The following is a 17,167-nucleotide window of genomic DNA, read 5'->3' on the forward strand; positions in this document are numbered from 1 at the left end:
CTCTCAGAGACTGATGTCTCAAAACTCCTCCTCTCTAGCCACCCCACAACCTGTCCTCTTGACCCTATACCTTCTCACCTTTTTCAGTCCATCTTTACCACACTATTACCTGCACTCACACACATCTTGAACACATCCCTCACTACTGGCACATACCCTACCTCATTTAAGCAGGCCCGGGTTACCCCACTGCTTAAAAAAATGTCACTTAACCCTGCTGCAGTTGACAACTACAGACCTGTTTCCCTCCTCCCTTTTCTTTTGAAAATCCTTGAAAGAACTGTTTTTAATCAACTCTCCATTTTTCTCACAAAGAACAACCTCCTGGACACCAAGCAATCAGGCTTCAAAAGCAGTCACTCCATGGAGACTGCTCTACTTTCTACTTTTGACACTGTGAATCATCAGACCCTCCTGCCAAATCTCCAGCCTAGGCATCACCAGAACGGCTCTGCGCTGGGTGGAATCCTATCTCTCAGGCAGCTCCTTCAAGGTATTGGGGAGGGGAGGTATTTCTGAAACTCAGCAAGTCCCCAGGGCTCAGTTCTGGGTCTCTAGGGCAGGTGATTGAGTCTCATAGCTTCTCATATCATTGCTATGCTGATGACACCCAGCTCTATTTGTACTTCCAGCCTGATGATCCATCTGTCTTTGCACGAATCTCTGCCTGCCAGTCTAACATTTCTGACTGGATGAGGGAACACCACCTTAAGCTCAACTTGGCCAAATCTGAGCTTCTCGTCATCCCAGCCTGCCCCTCAATCAACCACAACCTCAGTTAATAGCTCGGCTCAACCACACTCAAGCCAACTAGGACAGCCAGGAACCTTGGGGTGATTTTTGATAATGACCTTTACAGACCACATATCAAAAAATGCACGGTCCTGTAGGTTCATTCTGTACAACATCAAGGAAATCCAGACCGTATCTCAATGAACAGGCTAAACAACTATTAGTCTAGGCACTTGTCATATCAAAACTGGACTACTGCAACTACTACTCTCTGGCCTCCCAGCCAGCTCTATCAAACCCCTTTAGATGATTCAAGATGCAGCAGCATGTCTCGTCTTCAACCAGAATAAAAGGACCATGTCACACCCCTCTTCATCTCCCTCCACTGGCTTCCTGTAGCCGCCCGCATCAAATTCAAGGCCTTAATGCTCACGTACAAGACCTTGTCTGCAATACCGCCCTACCTCAACACTCTCCTGAAGGCTTACTTTCCCTCACGCAATTTTCGATCAATTAATGACCAACATTTAGTAGTGCCTACTCAACGTGGCTCAAGGTCCCTATCCAGAACCTTCACACTAACTGTTCCTCAGTGGTGGAATGAATTTCCAACCTCAATCCAGACAGCAGAACTAACTTCAAAAAACTGTCACTAATGTCAAAAAACAGCTAAAGACCCACCTCTTACATGAACACCTAACTAACCCTTAAAATGCCAACCCCACATTATCCTAAAAAAACAAAAGAAACCTACTCTGGCACTTACACCACTACTCTGCACACTTTGCTTTTCTAGAACTCAAATATAAATCTTGCATGGTTGCACTACTTGTATTGTTTTCCACTTGATATATCACATTGCTTGTATTTCCTCATTTGTAAGTCGCATTGGATAAAAGCGTCTGCTAAATGAATAAATGTAAATGTAAATGTTGGTTTGCTGCTAGAGTTTTTTCAGGTTTGCTTTCACTTTTCAGTTTTTATTGATTAGTAAAATATTAGTAAATTGTTCAAGGTTTTTAAATGGGCATTTTAATTGCTACTTAGGTAAAAGCTATATTTAATTAGATTTTGCTACATGATTTCATAAGGTATTTCAGTTCGCATTATAACAATATTCCTTGTACAGGTTGAGAGGGCAAGAGGAGATTTAAAAGAGGTGCATCACCCACTCAGCTAGTGCATGTCTAATTACTGCTTTTTTTTTATTTTTTTATTTTTTTTTTTACTGTACTTATTATTGTATGAATTTCATCTGCTTCTGACTTAGAAGCTTGCTATTCTACAAAAATGATCACAGTCTTGCTGAATTCTGAATGGTCAGAAGGTGTTGACTGACTTTCTATCACTAACAGTATTGTGTCTGTAAGGCAAATCACACATTTATATTAATGCACTTGTCCTAATACAATGTCATTTCTGTAACATTTTTCAAAAACAGTACATGAATAATCATGCACTAATAGCTGAATTAATACCTATTTAAATTTGAACTAATGATGAGTTAAGGCATGTACTAATCATGAATTAATTAAGAGCTAACCTTAACTACGAAATGAGTCTTATGAATTCATGCATGATTGTGACCGCCTTAAGTAAGTTAGTACATTTGTTAATTAATTTATTAATTCACATATGAACTAATCAAACATACTCTATAAGAAAGAACATGAATTAAACATGCATCATTTCAAATTGTTTATATAATTTACCAGATGCAGCTGCATACACACACATCATTGTATGGTGCTGGATTACTTTCATAAAAACAACTGAAAAAAACAACACTGTTCTTTGCTACCCAGACACTACAGCTAATAGTAAAAAGTTATTTCTTAAAAAAAAGGTGACTTAAGGGGCTATAACTGTTAGTAATTTTGTATCTTAACCTTAAGAATTTTATAAATAAAGCTGGAGTCAGATGAGGGTCCAAGTTGAGTGTCAAGTGTCATATAATAAGCTAAGACTATAGCAGATGTTAAAGATGAATGAAACTGTGATTAATACCTGACAGGATGAAGAAGATTCCGGAAACAAATGCCAAGATGGTGCGCTGTGGGCGAATATGGCCCACGTTGCTAAGGATGAAGGCAGTGAACACAAAGAGCAAAGACACCATGGGGAAAGGCGTAGCTGTCCGCACCATTTCTGAGAAAGAACCAAAGAAATCAGGTGTGTGTCTGATCAGGAAATCTCCAAATCTCCAAATAACGCGATTTACTCACTGAGAATATTTGCCGTGTTTTCTGTTGTGATCTCTATCTCTGGCTCAGTGAAATACTCAGAGGCCACACATTTTCCTTTCTCTGAACCTGAGAGGGAGACAAAGCACAACAGGATAAGTGGCTGATGAGAAGGAGACAAAGAGAAGATCAGAGGAAATGGTGAAATGTGGAAAATATTTAAACATTTCATAAATAGAACACACAAATCCTGCCAAGCACTATGTGTATAATCCTGATTAACAAACAGGATTCAGTTTGCATGTGTAAAAACATATCTAATATAAGTTTTGCTATAATGAATACAATATGTTTCTACCTTCAATACAGTGCAGGTCAGTGCAAATAGATTCATTTTATACTATATTATTTACTGAGTCTGAAAGTCACTGAAAAGCAATATATAGTATATAAAGTATTAAATTTACGGAAAACTGATTCTACCAGTTGAAGACAAATTCATACCACTCATTAGTGAAGGGCATGGATTTCCCCAGTAGGGGGTGGATGAAGGATCGATAATTGGGTGGTGTAAATCTCCCTAGGTTTGTTAGCAGCTCATTAGAAACAGGTGAGATGAGTGAAGATATGTGGATATGAACAGCCATCTACAGTAAATGGAAGTGCTCATTAGTGAATGTGTTTTTTCCCATAGACTTCAGCTTAATGGGGTGAGCTATGGCACATTCATCTTGTATCTCTGACTGATGTGTTAGAATCATTCTGCTTCAGAGTGTTTGCACATTCATGCCACCTACTGTTTTAAGGGTTTAAGCCTAGCTTATGGGGTTTTATGCACTAAATTTTGCTGTTTTATTATTTCTTTGTGTTCTTTTACCCCATCTTTTCAGAGCCTTGCTAGTGGACTGGATTGTGTATCAGGTCGGGTCTGACTCTGGCATATGAGCTTCTGTCCAACGGCCATCCTTTCATGATTTGTAATGTTTGGTCCTGTTGTATTGATTTAGGGTTGCAAGAAATGCCCAGTTCAGCCATGAGACTTTTTCTGGGCGCTGATTGGCTCCCTTGACGCTGCGCAAGAGCCTATCAGCCACGCTTCTCCACCCATGTAACCCTTTATAATCCCAACCATCTTGCCGCCTACGGTCTGCGCACACTACTAAATTTCGTATGTTACCCTCCTCCTCCCCAGCACCACCGTCTAGATCTGCTACCGGGGGGTGGGTCTCCTCCTTCCATACCCCTTGCAACAGCAGCATGCATCCCCTCTTTCTATGTCTGTCCATGTCTATCAATGCACCTCTTCGTACTCGCTCAGCAGCAGCGAAGCTTATCTAGTCCATCAGACCAAACATATTTACACTCCATCCCCATCTATAAAAGCTCACAGTTTTACTCCTAGAGTTGTCATGGCTGAAATGGTAAAACTGTGGATATTGGGAGATGTATTTTGCTCTTGTGTTATTTTTTCTTACAGATGTGCCTGTAAATTTGTGGGACAGGCCAGTGCTGCACAGTATGACTCGTACCTTATTTGAACTGCATTAACATTATTAATTAGTGTTTATGCAGTGTGTCGAGGAGATGGTGTAGTTGAGTAGGTCAGGTTGGTAATTACATTACTCGGATTTAAAATTGAGAAGAGTATCTCAAAATGCTAAAAATATAAACATCAAAAAGATCAAACTGATGTTTCTTAAAATGTTGATTAACATCATGGTAAAGTTGGTTTTATATCCACAACACTTTCTCCTTTGCCAGCAATCTTTAAATATAGACTGCGAACAGGGTTTGATTCACACATACCCTACGAACAAAACATACACTTTTAGTTCATACTGTTTTCTGCTCTTAATTTGCATTGTACTGGACATACATTGTTCATGTGTGACAAGACAGCCTCTGATTCTTTTCAAACTGCTGCTCGTGTTACATCTCAGAGCAGCTGAAAAGACCTGGAGGAAAGCATTAACTGCCGTTTTCCACATACATTACACTCACAGTTGACCACAATTGGTTGGTGTCACACTTTTTGAGAGGAGAGGAGAAAGAGCATAGTGCTCTCACCCAGACCCCCCAAAAATGCCTTATTATTTGCACACCCACTTTTGGTGCATGCAATGCATCCCATAGCCCACAGAAATTAGCATGCATAATATAGGATTTTGATAAATCAAGATGTATGTGTGCACCTGCTATGAAGCACACCCTCCAGAGGCCAGAGTGCAATGCCATCTTGACGTCGATGGTTTGGTTCTGCTGCAGCACGATGCCCTCCTCCATTAGCAGCCAATAATCGGTTGCCACGGCAACCCCAACCAACAGCAGTCCGCACGCCCCAAACACGGTGGAGAGCAGAGTGAGAGCCCTGCTGCTGCATGAGCTCATCTACACATGCATGCACATGCAGAGGAATTAAAAAAGGGGAAATAAAGGTATTCATTTTAAGCAAATTGAGCATATAACTTTATTTAAGCTTTAAAGGTATAGTCACATAGTGATTTTGGCAGAAAGAGCTTTGAGTTTCAAAACTCTCTTTACTGTTCTTTCCAAAGCAATGACCCAAAAGACATGCACATATCTAGGTAGAACACCTGAATTCAAAATGACTGTCATTGTCCTGATTATTAGTATTTTTTCTCTGGTCTACTCAGTACCACAGACACTGGAGTTTTTCCCCAAACATATAATGTTATTGACAGCAGAACGTAAGGAAATAAAATCTGTAAGAACTTTATAGGAAATTTTCATAATAACCAAATATTTTTGATTTGTTGTTTTCAATAATTTTCTGTAAAGGTTTGAGGTCATATCACTGATCACATGGAGTAAAAGAAATGACAAAAAGACACTAGAACAATTTTTCTCTTTAACCAGCCAGTCACAAAAAAAGTCAAAGGCAATAGTCACTGAGGCAAAAAGTGAGACACGTGCACACACACACGCATACACACGCACACACACAAACACACACAGAGCTACTGTATGAGTCATAGCCATGCAGTGAGGTACAGAGCTCTGCTTCAATGAGAAGCTACCATTCAGCAATTACGTGCTCATACACACACACACACACACATCATTTTCATAGCACCATGACAATCTTCTGCAGTGCATGTCAGACACACATATGATTTAGAAAAATTGTTTAAAGCATGAAAACTGCATTATGTGCATGAGAAGAGAAAGAAGATGAAAATATATAGGGGAAACAGAGACAAAGCTAAGTAACTGATGGTCCATGAGTATGCAACTGCAGTGAGAGTAAATGTGAGAACTGCACTGCGAGCATCTGTCCATTCGTATTCTATCAGATCTCTTCTCTATCACTGACCCCGCATGCTGTTTTCACTCCCTCATTCCAGCAAAACAGTTGATCAATGCTTAATTAATGACTATTGTGCCGTTATCTGTCCCTATTATACAGTATGTGATGGCTTGAACATGGAGTATAAATGATTAGTATCATAAAGATATATGACGACTGTGAGAGAGTGCCTAAGATATAAATGCCCTATTATAGACAGAGATTAAGAGGCACAGATTCTGTGTATGTGTTTCTGTATATGTTTTTGTGTATGAATCTGCATAGGAATGTTTTCAGACTGTTATCTCCTGTCTGTCTTCCAGAGCTGGTGACTCAGAGTAGCACCCCGAGAGACAAGACCAACATACCACAGGGAGAGAGAGAGAGAGAGAGAGAGAGAGAGAGAGAGAGAGAGAAAAGATATAGCAAAAGGAACAAAAAAAGGAGACAAAGGGAGGGGTAAGTTAGAGAGTGATGGAGTGACAGCATGGATACAAACAATGAAAGAGACAGATGATGCAGATGCAAGCTACAGGCCATCTGCAGTGCCTGAGCTGATAATCGACTAAGAGCTACATCAAAGTCCAATGGAGGCCATCACATCCACCACAGCCATGATATATGAATATAAATGGCTAGATTGATTAGAGCATGCATATTAATTTAAAACAGAGAGAAAGTGAGACATGGAGTCAGAAAGAAGGGGGGAAAAGCTGAGGACATCAGAGACCGTTACAGTGCTGCAGTTCTGCCTGGCTGCTAGAGGAAACCTGCTGGGTGAGTGTGGTGTGTGCCAAGCTCTGCATGGACAGAAGGTTTCTAAAAAGGAGTCGATGGAGAAGGAGTTAGATGTGAGCCCAGGACTAGCAATAAGAATATCATATTCATTCACAGTATTTAACTTAAAAATCACATCCTGTTTTATTCTTCATTAATAGCAACTATATATAGTGTTAAATGTGTCAATCATTAAGAGTTAGATTATAAAGGTAAGAAGGTAAAAAAATAACACTGCAGGCATATTATTTTAAAGCTTCCCTGAAAAATACCTTTGTTTAAGAACATCACTCACTCTCAGCAACCATTTTATCCTGGTCAGGGTGATGGTGTACCTGAAGCTATTCCAGGAACACTGGAATGGAATACACCCTAGATGGTACACCAGTACATTGTAGAGCACCATGCACACACACATTCACACTTTGGGGCAATTTATCTTAGCCAATCCACCTACTCACATGTTTTTTGGATCGTGGGACGAAACTTGAGAACTTGGAGGAAACTCATGCAGACACGGGAAGAACTTGCAAAGAAACTCCACACAGCCAGTAACCCAAGCTCAGGATCCAAGCAGGGAATCCTGAAGCTGTGAGATGGCAACACTACCAGCTGCGCCACTGTGGCACACTTTTTTAAGAACCTTTTATAGCTTTTAGTGTGTAAGTGCAGGAAAGGGAAATATTTATAGGGACCACTGAATTACTGCTGGTGGATCATTCTCACCATACATTCATTTTCTGTACTGCTTATGCTACATAGGGTCACAGGGAGCCTGGATCCTATCTTCGGGGACTTGTGGCACAAGGCGGAGGACACTCTGGACAGGGTGCCAACCCATCGCAGGGAGCAATCACACACAATTAACACACTACAGACAATTTAGGGATGCCAATCAGCATACAGCGCACCTCTTTTGGACTGGGGGAGGAAACCAGAGTACCTGGAGTAAACCCCTGAAGCAGGGGGGAGAATATGCAAAGTCCACACACACAGGGTGGAGGTGTGAATTGAAACCCCAACCCTGGAAATGTGAGGCAAACATGCTAATCGCTAAATCACTATGCCTCCCTCATTCTCTCCAATGTGGTGAAACTGATATGCTATTGTCTTTTGTACTGGTGCAAGTGTATCATGCACAGTTACTTTGCTAGCCACTTCAACAGACTCCCCATACATTGTTTTTGTGTATACAGAATATGTAGCTTGTATTTTCTATGAGTGTTTATCCTCCAGATATAATTGGTCATCATTGATCAGGTCCTGACCACAGAGCTTCTTGTGGCTGGATCAGCCCAGCATGAACATTGTGGTGATCATCTGGCTGATACCTGGTGATAGCTGGAAACTGCACCCACAGTTGCAGCTAATAAACTCATTCATTCATTCATTTTCATTCATTCACTTCCTGGTGGGGGTCTGTGTGTAAGGCAGCACATTGAGAACGTACAGATTTCAACAACTACAGCAGGATCCCCAGATTTTCCCAAGCCAACTGTGAGATAGACTATATGGCCAGACATATGTGGATACATGACCACACAGTATGGGTACAGTTGGAAGCACACAATTTTTTTGAATATCTTTGATTGAGGTAGCATTACAATTTCCCTTCATTGAAACTAAAGGACCAAAACCCCAAACCTGTTCCAGCATGACTATGCCCCTGTACACAAAGTGAGGTGCATAAAGACATGGTTTGCCAAGGTTGAAGTACAAGAACTCGAGTGACCTGCACAAAGCCCTGTCCTCAACCCCACTGAATATTTTTTTGGATGTATTGAACGAAAACTACATTCCAGGCCTTCTTGCTCAACCTCACTCCCTGATCTCACTAATGCTCTTGTGGCTGAATGGGAAATCCACAAAATCCACAAAATCTATTGGAAATACTTCACATAATGTGGAAGATGTCATAGCAAGAAAGGAGGCACTAAATCTGCACTAGGATTTTCAACATGCACACAGGAGTGTGATGGTCAGCTGTCCACATACATTTGGCCATGTAGTGTATAATATCTCAAGTGGGTATTTGATCCAGCTGGGGGTTACAGCTGATAGCAGGAGCCAACCCAAGGGATATCCTTGTAAGGTGCCTAAACCATCTCAACTGCCAGTTTAGTATCTAATCTTAAACACTACTATTGGCAAATTGATGAGGAAAGCAAGCAGTTTAGCCATATAAGATTTGCCTCTGTTACAGTAGGTCTAGTTGCAGTCTTTTTGCTGTTTAATTGGCTGTATTTTGACACACTAGATTATTGAATAACCAGATTTATATACAATATTATGTTAATTACTTACAAATCATAATTCTTTACAAGATTACATATTATCAGAGAACAATAGCCTTTTTGGATTTAGTCAATAGGATTTAAGTGCACACACTCAAACTAGTGCTCCAGCAAGAGATTCAAAATAGGGCAAAAACCCTGATCAAAATAAGTAACAGGGCAGCTATGCTCAGTGGCCGACTGAACTACTTATCCCTTCTTTCATTTGAAAGAGAGCTCACTGAAATTTTGAGTTTTGAGGAAATCTCATTAATCAAGACAACTACCACCACAGGCTAAAAAAAGAAAAAGAACAAAAGAAAGCGTGATTGCAGTACTTCAACGGTTTGCTGTGCTTTGTGTTTCCTGAAGGAAATCTCTAAATTACTTTTGGTTTAAGTGTGAAAATACTTACACCACGGTTTGGGCTTCAGTAAATCTAATTTGGTTGTTCTATTTGTTATTCTGTGCTTCAGTTCTGGTTTCTCTATAGGCATATATAATTTTATATTTTTGTTTACTCTAGTGGTGTACGGTGAAAACTGAATAAATGTCATTTTTGGCTAAGCTATTCTGTTAAAGCCCAGATGCTTACAGAGTAATGTATTATACACATTTAATCAGTAAATGTGTATGAATAATTAAAGTGATACAATTATGAACAACACAATACAAAGCTAATGTTAAAAAAGATGTTGCACTCTTAAAAATAAAGGTTCCAATTAGAACCAAAAATGTTTTTTCAGCCTGATGCCATAGGGGAACCCTTTTAAGTTGCACAAAGAACTTTTTACTCTCAAGTTCTTTAGAGAACAATATATTTACTGGTGCTTTAAAGAACCCAGAAAGGAACCATATTATGATAAGTTCTCTAAAAAACAGTCCTTAGTTTGTCCTTTAAAGATCCAAAGTAAGGTTGTTAAGAGTGATGCCAGGAGAACCTTTTCCAGTCCCACAAAGAACCTTATAGGGTTCTCTTTAATCTGTTAAGGGATGATACCTCGAAGAACCAATAGACTGCTCTGAAGCACCTATAACAAAAAAAAAGAACTCCTTTAATCGCCAAAGAGCCATATACAGTGGCAAGAAAAAGTATGTGAACATTTTGGAATTTCATGGTTTTCTGCATAAATTTGTCATAAAATGTGATCTGATCTTCATCTAAGTCAAGGGTATTGACAAATATAATGTGTCTAAAATAATAACACAAAAAAAAATTCTGATCCCTCATGTCTTTATTGAACACACTCATTCAACATTCAAAATGGCAGTGGAAAAAGTAAGTGAACCCTTAGAATTAATAACTGGTTGACCCCCCTTGGCAGCAATAACCTCAACCAGGCGCTTCCTGTAGCTGTGGATCAGACCTGCACATCATTCAGGAGGAATTTTAGCCCATTCTTCCTGGCAGAACTGCTTTAGCTCTGTCATATTCTTTGGACGTCTCATGTGTATGGCTCTCTTCAAGTCATTCCATAGCATCTCTACTGGGTTGAGGTCTGGGCTCTGACTTGGCCACTCCAAAAGGCCGATTTTGTTTTTCTGAAGCCATTCTGTTGTGGACTTGCTCGGTGTTTTGGGTCGTTGTCCTGTCACATCACCCAACTTCTACACAGTTTCAGCTGACGTACAGACATTCTCACATTATCCTGAAGAATTGTCTGATATACTTGGGAATTCATCTTCCCCTCAATGATTGCAAGCTGACCAGGCCCTGATGCAGCAAAGCAGGCCCAAATCATGACGTTTCCTCCACCATACTTTACGGTTGGGATGATGTTTTCATGATGATATGCCATGCCCTTTCTACGCCAGATGTACTGCTGTGTGGTTTTTCCAAATAGTTCAGTCTTAGTTTCATCCGTCCACAAAACATTTTGCCAATACTGCTGTGGAGTGTCAATGTGCTCTTTTGCAAACTTCAGGCATGCAGCAATGTTCTTTTTAGTAAGCAATGGCTTCCTTCGTGGTGTCCTGCTGTAGATACCCTGCTTGTTCAATGTTTTACATATTGTAAACTCATGATCAGAGATGCTAGCCAGTTCCAATGATGCCTTCAAATCTTTGGCTGTCATTCAGGGTCATTTGTTTCTTTGCCTTATTAATGAGTCTTGTTGTGCTCTTGGTGTCATTTTGACTGGGCTTCCACTTCTTGGTAGAGTAGCAACAGTCACAAAGTGTCTACATTTGTAGAATGTTTGCCTAACTGTAGACTGGTGAATTTCTAAAGTTTTTGAAATCACTTTGTAACCCTGGCCAGCTTTATGTAAATCAACAATTCTTGATCGTAGATCCTCTGAAAGCTCTTTTTGGCGAGGCATGGTTCACATAAGCGTGTGGTTCTTGTGCAGAGAAAACCCCAAAATTTTGAGGGGTTTTTATCAAAGTAGCTGTCGTCCACACCTCCAAAGTCATTTTCTTAACAAGACTCCAGATGTGCTAAAACCTGACTCCAATTAGCTTTTTTGAGGTCATTAACTCAAGGGTTCACATACTTTTTCCACAAACACTATGAGGTTTTTTTGGTTGTTCTCAATAAAGACATGACATCAGCATTTTTTTGTGTTATTATTTTAGACACATTATATTAGTCAATACCCTTGATGTAGATGAAGATCAGATCACATTTTATGATAAATTTAAGCAGAAAACCATGAAATTCCAAAAGGTTCACATACTTTTTCTTGCCACTGTAGCTCAACCCAAGAACCCTATACAATAAAAAATGATTCTTGACAAGAAAAAGGTTTTTGTAGAACCTATGGTGCTGTAAAGAACCATTAAAGAACCTGTATTTTTAAGTGTGCATGCTCTATTTGGAGAAAACATAGTGATTCCTAGCATCAAGAGTGAAGAGAATAACCTTTCAGCTCAACAGGACAGTGCTCAAGCCCCTGTCCTTACATGGCAGTTCAGAGAGAGAGACAGAGAGACAGAGAGAGAGAGGGAGTGAGTGAGGACATTAGGCACCCTACAGCTATTGTGCGCTCCCCTCAAGCTGTGTGTGCTGCTGTAGCATGAGGCTATGTACTCATGTAGACTGCACATTTTCTCATTTAAATTTGAATAAACACAGTCTTTGGCTGTGTAGGCATTTTGTGGGTCTGAATCAGCCCATCTTCATAATAAAGGACAAAACACGAACCATGGAACAGATGTTTGTACATATTCAATACCAATTTAAATAAAAAAAAAACAACACCACCAAAAAAACAAAAAAACAAAGAGACTTATTCTATGAGCTGTTACATTATGTAATTGTAAATTGTATTTGAATCTACGTCATAAGCTTTGCACAAACTCTGATGTAACTTTTTATGTCAGTAGTGACCAGTCAATCTATCCATCCATCCATTGTCGGTACCACTTATCCTACACAGGGTCGCGGGGAGCCTGGAGCCTATCCCAGGGAACTTGGGGCAGAAGGTGGTGGACACTCTCAGCACCATTGCTCACATCCTCACACCCTCACACACTCATTCACACACTATGGACAATTAAGGATTCCAGTCAGCTTACAATGCATGTATTTGGACTGGGGGAGGAAACCAGAGCACCCGGACGAAACCCCCAAAGCACAAGAAGAACATGCAAGCTTTGTGCACATAGGGCGGAGGCAGTAATCAGACCCCCAACCCTAGAGGTGCAAGGCAAACGTGCTAACCATTAAGCCACCATGCCCCCCCAGTCAATCTAAATAAGATTAATGTTACTGTTATATTGCAGTGCATCTTCACTGATCATTGAGTCCAAAACAAGTTCTGTTAATATTTAACTAAATTTTGCCACGCTGAATCTTAATACAAGTTTGCTTTATTACATTACAGTCACCACATTCATCCCTTTTAGAATGTGAAATTGCTTAGAGGTACATGAAAGTATACTGAATCAGAAAACAGACCAGCTTGTCCAAGGCCAGTCTAGATAGTCGACATTTTTGCACTTTCGTTGCTCCCAAGAGAGCTATACCACGTTCTTAGTGTTCTTGAGTGAGTGGTTTAGGCAAATGAGAACAACACCATCAAGTAGTAGTCAGATGAAAAGTGATTGTATGGTAATGAAATGGTGATAGTAAGGAGAAATTTTGGCTTTGTGCTAGATGGCCAGGTCTCCTACTGTAGAATCAAAAATACAGGCATTCACCAACCTGCTACAGTATGCAGGAATTTATAACAATTTATTATGCACTTTTGTATTACGTGGAATATGGAAGGCTCCATATGTTTAAGCCCATAAAGTCCCAGCTTATTAGTTCATCTTCAGTAAGCGCTTTATCCTGAACAGGGCCATGGAGGATCCAGAGCCTATCCCTGCAACACTGGGCGCAATGTGGGAGGAATCACCCCAGATCAGACAAATTATTACTTATTTAGTTATTTATCTTAATGGTGACCCAGTGGTGCAGTATGATCCTGCGCCTGGGTTATTATCTGTGTGAAGGTTATGTGAATGTTCTCACCACTTCTGCTTGGTTTCGTCCAGGCTCTGGTTTCCTTCTGCCTCCCAAAAACATATGAGCAGATGGATTGGCTATGGAGTGAATATGTGTGTATGGTGCCCTGGCATGCCATCCATGGAGTGTCCCTGCCCCCCAGAATATAGACACCGGATCCAGTGCAACCCCAAACCAGGATAAGGCGCTTACAGAAAGTGAGTGAGTAAGTAAGTGAGTAGCTATGAATTATTCTGTAACTACATTGAAAGTAATAAGAAAATTATACCATTGCCAAACTGAGCAATTTGGTGAGAAGTCTGCACCCATCAATGGATTCTGAGAGTTCAAGGTTTTAAATTGTTACGAGAAATGTGTTAAATTGTTACGAGGAATGGAGAGTGATTATTCAGTGGGTTTTCCCTTTTAACGAATATTAGAAAGCACACGTACAATACAAACCTAGATGTGGACTTTCAAAGGCTTGAATGAGGCAGGGATGTCACATCAGCTAACTTCTCAATTTATCAGTCTTAGAAAACCCTAGCAACCAAAATGTGACTGGCGTGGGTGAAAGTCTCAGAGTAAAATAGGGACAGGGAGTGCAAGAGGGAGAGAGAAAAAGTGTGTGTGTGCGCGAGTGAGTGAGTGAGTGTGTGTGTGTGTGTGTGTGAGAGAGAGAGAGAGAGAGAGAGAGAGAGAGACTCACGGATAAGGCTGAGGTATGGAAAGTCCTTGGCCTAAAAAAATGAGATCAGTCCAATGCTCAAGTGCGCGCCTGCACGGGAGCGCGCTCAGTTCAACCATAAACTACTGCAAACGCTCAGTTGCTGACTGCCGTCTCCATTCTTTCAGTGTACGCTTAAAGGTTGCTACACGTCATGTCATACCCTAATAATGAATTAATGACCAGTGTAAGAATAGTGACCCTGAATGAGCACTGCAACACCGAACGCCAACACCATAGGTGCTCTTTAAAGATCGCACAAGCAAGACAGAAATAATAAACTAACAAAGAAAAACTCAGTTATTAATCACACCAGCAGTCACATAGCCTATGATAGTATAAACTAACATTTCATTATTATCGCCAAGCTATCTTTAACCTACCTTTTAACACGCTCCGGTATTTACCTTACGTCATAAAAATCCCGCGTCTGTGAATACTGTATGCGTCATGGTAATTAGACACAGGTTGAACCGGCAGAATGCTTCTCTCATCCATACAACACGCTGTCCAGAGCTCGTCCCCGTGGCATATGGTTTCACTTACACGCATGCGGCACTGTAGCTACTACTGTACTGTACTTACACAGAGAGGCATTACAGCACTCATTAGAAAATTCCTGCAAATAATTCTCACACACAGATGTGTGACTCCAGATGTGGAGCAGATACTGCACAGTCACAACACATTCACGCTTTTAGCTCTACAGCTGGAACATCTGTGCAAAGGGCGGAACTCCTGACATGCAGCTTACAGTATAGGATTGAGTAAAAGCGTGCTTTAGATCACGACAAACACACACACACACACACACACACACACACACAAAGAGAGGGTTAAACAGAATTCACTAACTCACCCTTTCCAAAGAGGCTAGAGGATCCTGCCAGCACAGCCGAGATCCTCACAGCGGAGATGTCCAGTTTAAAAAAACCCTGCTCTCTCTCTGTTTCTCTCTCTCTCTCTCTCTCTCTCTCTCTCTCTCCTCGGGTGCGCATATTTTCCCGCTCTTCTTTCTTTCTGCGCACTCTCTACTCCCCATACTGAAGTGATGCAGTAAGCTAAGGTAACCAACCAGAGATGAAGGAAATGAAGGAAGTGAATTATTCTCCACTTTAATGTCTGCCACTGACTTATGCTTATGATGCTAAGATCTTATTCTCTACCTGGTCAGCAGTTTTTTTTTTTGTTGTTGTTGTTTGTTTGTTTTTTGTTTTTGTTTTGTTTGTTTGTTTTTTTGGTTGGGGTGTAAGAAGACTGCAGTGCACCTGTCCACAGATCAATGCTTTTCACACGGTATAAAAGCACAAACCATGCGTCACGAATTCACACATCCAGAAACATCAGCTGCACACGGAGAATCAGAGAGCAGGGGGAAATTTCACACCCCCTGGCCCTGACTGGGACAAATTTAATTCTCCTGGCAAATTTCATTCCCTTTGTCTACTCAGGACGCTAAGTGAGTAGCAACTACCTGGAGGACCTGGACTCAAGCAGGCATGGGGAGAACTCACACAGAACTTGAACACTAACAGAAACCCAAGTTCAGGATCAAACTAGGACCTTGGAGATGTGCCACTTCCATTATCACTTGTAATCAGAAGTGATCAAAATCTCTCTTATACACACTTAAAACCAAGCATAACAGTATAAATACATGTGTGCATATACAGTACAGTTTACACCCGCTTTAATGTATAGTTTCTCTCTTTTTCTTTTTTTTCTCTCTCTCTTCTTTTCTCTTGGGTTTTTTCCTTGGTCCCTGATGAGGAAATCTTGTATTTTTAGAAGCTATATCAATAGCATATGGTACACTCTGACCTCAAGCAGATTGAGATCTTAAGATATTACAAGATGTACATAGCTTTAGATACAAGAAGAAGATCTGTCAAGATTTGCCAGTTATTTGCTGAAATTGCTTAATTTATTCACAGTGTAGTCATGCTGTCTTACTGTATGCCTTTGTCCAGACACATGCTCACAGAGATGAATACACACATCTAATGCTACTTAATTAAACATGTTTAACATGTTTAACAAGTGTCTTTATATTATGACCAGTGAAGGAGGAAGAGTTTATATTTGATTATCCAAATGCATTTTAAATGAACAGAAGAACTTGTGAAATTCAATAGGTAAATGGCTCAGAGGGTGACAAGCAGTTGAGAGGCAAGGACAGTTACAGTAAGGAGGTTATGTTGGAATTTAATAGGCATGGGAACTGAGGGTGTCCCATTATATCACTCCATGCCCTCCGGGAGCCAACCAGGATGAAGTGATAAGAGGAGGAAGAGACAGAGGGGGAGAGGTGAAATGGAGAGAAGCATAGAGAGGTGGTTTTGCTTTCTCGGCAGCCTCATCAGCAAGAATGTGTAAGTTAACTGTTTCAAAAAGCAATGAAATACAGTGGCTAAAACAAAAAGACCTCACTAAGAACATTGTTGAATCCTTTTGACATATTCGATTGTGGTTCACAACTATTGAGTATATTAATATTTTGCCTCGTAATTTTTGTGTAGTAGTTTGTTCTCTAACATCACAGTCCATGCATGCTAGAATCTGAACAAGAGCTGCAGTAATCAGACAAGGTCAATAAAGCAATGTCATCAGTTATTTGGAGTTTGACAAAAGGCATGTGAGAGAAAGATTCTCTGGTTTGATGAAACCAAAACTCAACTTTATGGCCTTGGCACAAAGTATGACGTTTAGTGGAATCTCAACACTGATCATCACACT

General features: G+C 40.5%; 1 protein-coding gene across 2 annotated transcripts in view; it reads right to left on the reverse strand.

Moving 5' to 3' along the window:
* The window catches only part of cacng7b (calcium channel, voltage-dependent, gamma subunit 7b), a 32,289-nt gene extending 16,786 nt beyond the window's left edge, over nucleotides 1-15,503 (reverse strand). The window contains exons 1-4 of one of the 2 annotated variants that reach the window (XM_017459509.3): nucleotides 14,815-15,257; nucleotides 5,108-5,303; nucleotides 2,958-3,044; nucleotides 2,740-2,880 (exon numbers count right to left, since the gene is read on the reverse strand). In XM_017459509.3, the coding sequence (XP_017314998.1) occupies nucleotides 2,740-2,880; nucleotides 2,958-3,044; nucleotides 5,108-5,303 (424 nt within the window). In that variant the 5' untranslated portion in view covers nucleotides 14,815-15,257. Of the gene's footprint in view, nucleotides 1-2,739; nucleotides 2,881-2,957; nucleotides 3,045-5,107; nucleotides 5,304-14,814; nucleotides 15,258-15,290 lie in introns of those variants that run through there. The other variant, XM_017459450.3, reaches the window with a different exon arrangement.
* Nucleotides 15,504-17,167: the final 1,664 nt, after the last annotated feature.

This window comes from Ictalurus punctatus, chromosome 1, assembly GCF_001660625.3.
Source record: "Ictalurus punctatus breed USDA103 chromosome 1, Coco_2.0, whole genome shotgun sequence".
In the NCBI taxonomy this organism is placed as follows: domain Eukaryota; kingdom Metazoa; phylum Chordata; class Actinopteri; order Siluriformes; family Ictaluridae; genus Ictalurus; species Ictalurus punctatus.